We start from the raw sequence: 9,572 nt of genomic DNA, 5'->3' as shown, positions 1-9,572 counted from the left end.
ATTACCAAACAAACATGCTTTCTACAAACAAGGTGTGCCGACGTCCTCAATGACAATGGTCCGTCAAGTGGTGTTAACATAGGAGAGTTTGTATTGACAGAATTAGAAACCTTAGGTGTTCCCTTTATGCACTGCATCTCTTTGAGTTCAGACAATGCTTCAGTGATGATAGGACAAAACAATGGAGTTGTAACAAAGCTTAGGGAATCCCAGCCAGACATTTTTGCCATTAGATGCCCCTGCCATCTTATCAATCTGGCTGCACAGCATGCTTGTGTCTGTGGTGTGCTTATCATTTGAGTACAAGTTGTCTTTTGGTATCTTTTTGAAGTAAGAACTGGTCTCTTTCGCCGACTGCGCGATGAAAATCTGTTTTTTAATTTTGAAAACTTGGCAGCTATGAAAGTACATTGGCTCGATAATGGTCTCTTCATGAGGTTTTGAGTTAGAGTAAGGAGAAGCACATCGGTACGATAATGTTCATTTAATGAGGTTTTGAGTTGCAGTAAAGAGAAGCACATCAGCAAGGTCATTCAGTTAGTGGGACTTTGAGTTACCATGAAGAGAAGGACATTGTCGTGATAATAGTCATTTAATGCTGGGGAAAAAGCGAGATGGACTAACAGTTAAGACAGAGGTGTAGTAAAGAAGTGGAACCTTCTTTTGGATACCTCTTTTATTGTGCTCTTCCAGTTTGGGAACTTAAGTTGATGTTTTATAACAGCTGTAAAACGTCATGGGATTCCCAATGGAGGGTTTCCATGTATGGTAGTGCTATTCTAACTTTTTTTGGTAAAACCATGTCAGTTTACAAAAGCTCATCTTATAGTATAGAACATCGCCTTTGTTGGGAAATGCATGGCAGTTTCCTTTTGGACAGACTGAATTATAAACATTTTAAAGGGAATTTTTTTGCCCTTTCAAGGGAATTCATCTTCTTTTTTTTTTCCGAAACATTTTGACCAGGTTTTGATCCAATTTGTTCTTGTTAAAAAAAAAAAGAAGAGAATTTTGATTCCACCCTCGGAACTAAAGTTCCCCCATATTACCTTTGCTACCCTTTTTCTTTCTTTTTTTTTTTTTTACTAAATGAAAAGTTTGTTCACTCTGTGTTGTTTGTAGGAAAGGTGATATCCTCACAATGGCAAACCGCATTAAGAAGATGAGGCAGGAGCTGTACGACGCTCTGCGAGACATGAGCACCCCGGGAAACTGGAGCCACATCACCAAGCAGATCGGCATGTTCAGCTACACCGGCCTCTCTGGTGAGAGCGTAATATGTGTTACCACGGGGTTGTAGAACCAGGCGTTTGTCAATTTTTGGGCGTGTGGAGTTATTGGTATCATCTAAAAGCAGATTTGTTTGTCTTGCTTCCAATAATAATAGAACATAGATAGCATTTGTACAGTGCAAATCCCCGCTCAACGGCAAGATCTATGCGCTTCACAATCTATACTTTTACCCCAGCAGACCTGAGAACATTCTGAAACAACCTCAACTTCCTTGGTAGCATACAGCACAAGCACCCATTTATAGGTGCTAAAACACCAACATACTGAAAAGATCTTTCACTGTCTATTGCCGGGTACCCATTCCCATTCCAATGAAATACATATCCATTTTTCTTGAATAGAACTCAAGATGTTTGCGATTGAAGGAAGTGAGATCACCTGGTTTCAGTGTTGAAATTAGTGAGAATATGGTCGACAAAGTTTGGTGACTCCAATAGCTAAAGAGTCTTTGAAAACTGAAAAATGACTTTTTTTGTTTGTCTTTAATGAATGTTTTTCAGTAAAATCACATGGAAATGTGTTTTTATATTGACGTAGAAGAGGTTAAGCCAAAAAATTTTAATTTGCTAAAAATTTCCAAACTGGCGGAAAAATGCCTGTTTCTTCGATTTCGTTATATTGACGAGCGCCTGATTTCACCACGCTGCCTCGCACATATGAAGTAATTTGTTATATCTGAAAAGTAAAGGGTTTGATTCCAACGTGTTGACTGTGTCTCTCGTTTCGAGTGTATCAAAGAAGTCAATCAGGGGCATATTGGCTGAGAGAAAAGAAGTCTAGGAAAGTTAAATCTCTCGTGCGACGGATGCTGTTGTCAACAGGTCCTCTAGGCTCCCAGTGTTCTCTCTCTCTCTCTCTCTCTCTCTCTCTCTCTCTCTCTCTCTTTCTCTCTCTCTCTCTGTCTATCTCTATCTCTCTATCTCTCTCTATCTCTCTCTCTCTATCTCTCTCTCTCTCTCTCTCTCTCTCTCTCTCTCTCTCTCTCTCTCTCCCTTCCTCCCCTGGCACTGTGGCATCATAAGCGAGCACGCAGGTACTCAACACTCGCTCGGGGGTCCTTGGAGAGTGTTTCAGGGTTGGGCCAATATTTCCTTTTAAGTGCATGGAGCATTGGGCAAGCTCGTAATAGATTGTTTCCTGTAGAATCACAAATGAAGACCAATTAATGCCATTTTCTGTCTGGAGGGTTGGTGGGTGCTCTGGTGTGGTTTGCTCCTTCTTTCCTATCAAACATCTTCCATCCTTATCCCTCCTCCTTCTTATTTTTAGTATTTGTTGCTCTCTTGTAACACCTCGAATCTTCGGAACCGATGACCTAAATATGTTGCAAGTGCCATTTAACTCATACTAAATAAAACCCCTCAACAACAACAACAATTTTTGTGTTTGCCAGAGGAACAAGTGGAGCTGATGAAGACGAAGTACAACATCTACCTCCTGAGCAGCGGCCGCATCAGCATGTGTGGAATCACCAGCAAAAACGTGGCCTACGTCGCCAAGGCCATCGACGCAGCCGTGCGAGCCTACCCTAGTAATTAAAAACGAATTCTTTTCTCCTTCCTCCTATCCCGCTCAGAACAATTCTGTTTTTCTGAGCCCTTGTTTTTGTTGACCTTTACTCAAGCTGTGGTTGGTTGATTTGTTGCTTAGTTTTGAAAGCTGTGATGATAGTCGATTTGTCGCAGTTTTTAAACGTAGGTGATACGTAAATCAGGTTTTTTTAAAAATGTGTGTAGACTTAGACATGTGGGGCGTTTCCGATCTCAGTTTAAGAGTACAGCGTGTGATATGATAGTGGCTGTAGTTTGTACTGGGAAAGGTTGCTTTTTCGCAGGTTTTAGCCGAGTAGAGCAGTCTGTTTGTTCTCAAATCACAATTTCCTGTTCTGGAACTCTATCGTCTGTATGTAAATCTCTCAAGTTTTTTTCGTGCGAAAGAGGAGTGGGGATGTCTGCTTCCTTTTTTTTCACAAACAGGCGTAAGATTTTTACACATTCTGCATGTTATGGAGTCAGATAAATACCGGTCCTTCACTCTGGCTGTGAGAATACATGTTTTCTTTGTCACAATCCGTGTCACCTCTAACCTTATTTCACCTGTGACCTCTTCACCTCTAACCTTTTGTCACCAGCATCTCTCCATTTACTATTTACTGTTATTGTTCTTGTCCGTTACATCATAGAGTTGCAATTTCTATTTTTCTAAGAGCTATTGTCTGTATGTAAGGGGAATCAAAATTAGAGTTGACTGCCTACTTTCTAGTTAGAAAAGGAAATTCTTTACTTACACCATTTTTAGGTGAGTTGTTCCCTAGCTGGTAAAGTGAATTGATGCTTTGTTGGTTACTTAAATGCTTGTTTTGGCATCTTTTGGAAAATGTCAAAGTTTTTATTCTAAAAACTGATTTTTTAAAGATGTATAAAAGGATTTACATCTGAATTAACTTACAACTTGAATTGAGTATTTGTGTCAATAACATTTAATGTTTATGTCATATATATCCAATTGTTTTTGATATTATGTGTCATATTTATTCCAAAAGCTTTACCTGTTTGATAGTGCTCAGGTTGAGGGGAAAAGTGCTTGGTTGTGTGCAGTTGTCAGTATATATATTATTCTAGGGAGTAAACATCTTTCTACTTGCGAGTCCAGTTCTCAGACATTGTCAAGCTTGTAAAGTTATTTGTCCGAAATGTATTTTACCAAGAATTAGGGCCTACATGTACATACAAATACTTACAAGGAAAAAGGAAAGATATCTCATGGTCCATCAAATTCTGTCCTGTATGATGATGAGTGTTAATGTTATTTTACGAAAAGCATTTGCTCCTAGTCAAGTGATTTGATCAGCATCAGCGTTTTTCTCCTGTATTTGTCACTAAACCAGTGTCTGTGGTGTAGCAATAAGGCGCTTCTCCGCGACACACAGGAGACCCAAGTTCGATTCACGTGTTGGGAGACATTTTATCGAGTATCTCGGTCTCTCTTCTGGGAAGTTGTATCTCTCTCAGCTTGGGGTTGGCCCTGACGAGGCAGTGTTGAAGCCAGCCGTCTGAATGATCGAAATGATCCAAACGATCTGACTTTGTCGATGTGGGCATAAAACTCGTACTTTTGAGATTTTAGGGTTCTGTAAGTTTATTCAACAGTATTACTACAACAAAACAAAACTTATTTCTTCTGGGTGTTTAGTTTGCCTTATCACCATCTGTCACCATCTCTGAGCACCAGCCCTCTACCCTTTGTTTTTTATCCAGTCCTTGCTCGTTACTGGTTTTTTTAATGCGTTTCTGTTTTTCACAAATTTATATTGGATGAAGACGTGTTTGTTGATACCCAGTACCCCTTTGAGTTGCCAACACCACAGTGTTTGAGGTTCAGGTGTTTTTTTTTGCCTTGTGAACCACCGGTATTGCCCAATTTTTACATCTGTTCATTGCACTGGGAGAGAGTTCTTGACAATGCGAGGGATTGTTATCTCAACTACAACATGATGAACCCACGATAATGGTTTGATAAAAACCGATGACCCTGACTTGAAGGTTCAAACACCAATAGAAGTAACATCACAGGAGGAAAGGAAAACATTTAGGACAATTTAACATCACAGAAGGAACATTTTTCTAACAGTTTGTAGTGTCCTTTCTTGTGTTGATTTGGCTCTGTTGAGTTTTCGAGCCTCTGTACAGTTGATAGAAATGATCCATGTTTCCAGTTCCAGGGTAAGGAGAAAGAAATAAAACAGAAAAGCAGCGCTAATGTGTGTTGATGTGTGTTTTATACATTGAAGTAATAAAAATACTTTGTCCGGCAGTGTCTGACAATGGCTATGAATGTGTAGAGGAGAATTTGTAAAAGTATGTGCTTTATGTAGACAATAGACAAAGTCACAAATGGTGACATGGTGACTATTTCCCTTTCCTTTAATTGTTTTGTTTTGATGTGGTCTTACGAAAAAAAGCAAATAAACAACCCACAACTGCAAGTTTCTAACTCTTTTATCAAGGGAAAAATTTGCATTTTAAATCTGATTTGTAACATTTTAGTGACAGACACCGAATTTAAAAGAAATAAAAACATTAAAAAATGTTCCTCTTTTGAACGGACTAATATTCTCATCTTGAACTTACTCTTACAGGGTCTTCTTTGTAGGAGGCTCTACTAGTGGAGGAGTGAGGGTAGAAAAGTCGGAGTGCATGAACACCTGGCCTCTGGATTTCAGCTGTCAAGATTTAGCACTAAGCAGAGAGCTCTAATTAGAAATATTTCAGAATCCTAGTTGTGTAGCAGTTTGTTTTAAACAGATCTGTGATTTGTATGACAAAGATGATTTTGATGATGGAGATCTCTTTTCTGTACAAGTGTTTCTGCTCCAGGGTTGTGGCTGTAGGTATTGAGAGTTTCCTGGAATGGTACTGCCTGTTGTTTGTTGAGAAAGTAGGTGAGATGAAATTTCTGTGTTTTCTATGCTCCAGGGGTGATCTTTAGGTGTGGTCTTGTCTTGGCTGACTCCTAATGATAATAATGTTGGCCTCTAATTTGAAAACTGCTTCTTCCTAAAACGTGAACAATTTTGCGAGGCCCGATAATGGTTGCATTATCCCAGGTTCTGTTTTTGTCTCTTACAGAAAGATCTGTATGTTCTATTCATATACACTTGGGATTAACATTTTCACTCAGGGTGTGGGTCGTCTGTAAACTGGACATGATCCAAAAGCATAATTCAGTAGGCTTACTTCACATCTACCAAAGTTGTAATTTGGCATTGCTCCCCTTTTTTTAGTTTTATTAGTTTTATCCTCTGGTGTGTGCGGTTTGCTTTTGTCGGTGGGGGAAGACAAGTAGACATAAGTGTGTAGTGAGTATATCACGAGTGTCGTTTGTTATTTGCGTGTAATCTGGTGGCTTTGGAAATTCTATTCCTCAGGTTTCTTTTCTTTTGTCAAGTTGTTTTTTTCTCTTATTCTTTTTCTTCCCTCTTTTTTTCTTGTATTTATATGAATACATTTTACAATCTAATGGGCTTTTAGTATTCTATTTTTAACATATATATGAATATTTTAAAGACATATTCCTTCCTTCCGTCTGTCCATGTGATAAATCCATTATATTAGTACAGTGTATTCAATATTTTGATTAATTAATGGCTTTATGTGTTAGTGCATGTGTACAGGCGTGATCCCTTTGGGGGCTGTAATCAGGGATGCCAAATCTCCGGTTTTATCCGCCTTTTTCCGGCTTTTTCCGGGGTTTTTTTCCTACACTTGCAAAGGAAAGGGGAATGGTAAGAGAAATGTTTTTGTTTGCTCATTGAAAGATTTTACAAAGTACGTTTTAGGTGAGATGTGATGATCCGCTCATTTTCAGGTTAAAAAAAATAAATAATTTGGCATCCCTGTGTAATGACCGTAGTTGTGTGTCGCTGCATTGTGTAATGTAGATTCTATGCATATAGCTGCCAACCAGTATGCTAAAAATGTATTCAATTGAATATGTTTTTGGGGGGTCTGAGTACAGACGTATGTTTTCGCGGCGGAAAATATGTATTCTGTGTTTTCTAGTACTGTACTCACGGACTTGTCGATGCCAAAGAAAAAGTTTAAACTTTTATTTTTAAAACCGGATTTGCGAGTAATAATGAGAACAAAGCGGATAGGTAGTTGTGTGTGTTGTCATAGCTAGCTATTTTGCATGAATTTATTGAATGCGGAAAAATGTGTGCGAAGTGTTTGGAGGGGTGTTTCTTAGCTAACTCCAGCCGTCTTGACCAGTCAAGAGACTCGTCTTAGTCTTTTGGTCTTTGAAAAGTTGGCAGCTATGTGTATGTTAGTACATGTACTGTTACTTCTGTTACACTTGTTCCCAGCTAGGATGATGTGTGGGATAACCATATCCATTAACAAGTTTGTCTGCTTAGTTTCTGGATTTTCCTCAGCTTGTACTTGTGGCCCTTTCTGTTTAGAGTGACTTCTTGTCTGTTGTAGTTGAATGTTAATCTTTACCGATGTCTTGGCAGGGCGGTCTGTGGACACTGTTCTCTAGTGAGGCAGTGAACGCAGTGAAGTCTTATGTGTTGTACTTTCCTGTGTCTTTGCTATAGAAAAAAACCCAATATTCTTTTCTTTATGGTATGTTTAATTGTTTAATTAATTGATATGTGGAGTCCACTTAAACTGAATATATGGTTAATCTGAAAACAAAGGTAAACCAAAAGAAACGAAATTCCCAATTTTTTTCTCCCTTTCTTTGATCTTGAACAATCTTTGTGAACTGAAAACTTGGCGAAACTGAAGAAAACCTGTTAGTCCTTCAGATTTTGATTTAAGTATGCGGATTTCAATGTAGTTGTTTTTTTGTACAGAGACTGAATGATGACTTTGTGATGACTTGTTTTCTTGGAGCATGAGACCAACCCACTGACTGTTTCCCCCCCTCTCCCCATATCTCCCCCTCTCCCTATGTTTCTAAAGCTCTAGAGCTGTCGCAAAGCGCAGGGCAGGCGGGTCGAGGTAAGGAAGAGGACTATCGATAGTTCATTCGTCCTATTTTGTTGGTCACCAGTTTTTCACCCGGTTGTTTTCTTTTTATCCAAAAGTAATTCCAGTCTTTTGGTTTTTTGTTTTTCTATTTTGAATTGTTTCTGAGTCACAGAAATGCTGAGAAATATATGACATCGTGATATATTTATCCTGTTTGTCCAAAGAACTTACTGTACAGTATATATTTTTTAAGATGGACAAGAGATTGGAACAGCTTCAAAGTTTTAAAAAGTACAGCAGGGTTTTTTCCATACTTAATGTACTTCAATTATCCAGGACTTTTGTTTTGCTTAATTGGAACAACATTTGAAATTCCGAACTACTGTTACTGGTTGTCAAAGGTTGTCTCACAACTGTAGCCTGCCTTCACGTTTGAAAAATTTGTTCTTTTTTTTGGTTTTTTTTTTAACTGATAGGTCTTTGAGTAGATGTCACACTTTTCTTCATGTGCTGATGCTTAGTTTCTGCCTGTTGTTTAGAAGTTATTGGGTTTTGTTCTGTCTTAAATGTTTAATTTTTCTGTTTTAAAAGTCCCTGTTCTCTCCTAAATGTTTGATTTTTATATTTTAAAAGTCCCTGTTCTTCCTTTTTCACTGGTCGTTTTTGTTCCTCACAGTTGCTGTTGATGCATTCTTCTATGCAATTCATTTGTTGAGCATCTTTTGTGTTTTTGTTTCCCGATATTTCTCTGTTGTTTTCTCCGATGTGATAATTGATTGTTGAAAGCATTTTGTTGTAGACTCGGAGTGTATGTGTATATCGTGGTATGCCACTGTTGAATAATTCTTATATCACACCGCAGTACTTGATCCCACATTTGATTCGCTTGTAATATTCTGTAAATTCTGTTTGCCGTTCACAGCTCATTCTTGAAACTTAAAGGAAAGAGGTTATTTATGCTGCCCCCGTCGTTTTATGCAAGGACAATTCTGAAATTATACAAACTGAGCCCCAAAAATGTGAAATTATGCGAATCTGTTAATTTTAACAAAGAACGATAAAGGAAGATAATCAGAAATTATGCGAAAAATGATCAAATTTTGCTAAATTATGCGGGGTGCATAAAACCACGGGGACAGTTTAAGTTAAGGGAGACGACGACAAAGGGTGCAGACCGATTTGACGGTCGTCGTTGTTGTAAAATGAGATCAGTTAACCCGAGATTTACGGTAGATTTTGTACTACTATAACTACTACTACTCCACCTCCAGCCCCGAGGGGCACTGTTTTATCACACAGTGTAGCAGCCCTCTGCAAACTTTCCTGTTTTGATTTTACGAAGAAGAAAAAAAATCATCGCCCACCGTTGCTCTATTTTTGTCTGCTTTATCTTTATTGTTTTTAGTTCATGCTACGTCACTACATGTAGAATATATTTATATTATGCTGTTTTTTGTTTTTTTCCTTCTTTTGTTCTACTTTAGGGTAAAAAACCAGTGACTTACGATTTAAGAACAATAAACAGTCTTGAGTGCATGTTGAATAGCAATAATGTGTGGTCTGATGTTTTTGTCTTTATCCTTTAAGTAAAAGCTACGTGGCGTTTTGCTTCTCTTTAATGGCTTTAGGAATAAATGAAAATCTCTTCTCAAAATCCTTCTGTTAACAAACTGGACTTATTTACAGGACAATAAAGGGAGCTACAGTGGAGTCTATTTGAAACAAGCATCATTAATTGATTAGTCTGAAAATAATAGTGGTAAATTGAAAGACAAATGCAGTATGTGGGACACCTGAATA

The 9,572-nt window shown here is 38.2% G+C and overlaps 1 protein-coding gene across 1 annotated transcript in view; it reads left to right on the top strand.

Annotated features, from left to right (window-relative positions):
• Positions 1-9,321, top strand: part of LOC101853623 (aspartate aminotransferase, cytoplasmic) — a 28,155-nt gene extending 18,834 nt beyond the window's left edge. Inside the window, exons 8-9 of the mRNA XM_035970175.1 lie at positions 1,123-1,265; positions 2,687-9,321. Of these exons, the coding sequence (XP_035826068.1) occupies positions 1,123-1,265; positions 2,687-2,832 (289 nt within the window). The 3' untranslated portion in view covers positions 2,833-9,321. The remainder of the gene's footprint in view (positions 1-1,122; positions 1,266-2,686) is intronic.
• Positions 9,322-9,572: the final 251 nt, after the last annotated feature.

Source organism: Aplysia californica, unplaced genomic scaffold (assembly GCF_000002075.1).
Source record: "Aplysia californica isolate F4 #8 unplaced genomic scaffold, AplCal3.0 scaffold00230, whole genome shotgun sequence".
NCBI lineage: Eukaryota > Metazoa > Mollusca > Gastropoda > Aplysiida > Aplysiidae > Aplysia > Aplysia californica.
Note: the sequence above shows the minus strand (reverse complement) of the source record. Positions and strands in the feature narration are given on the sequence as shown.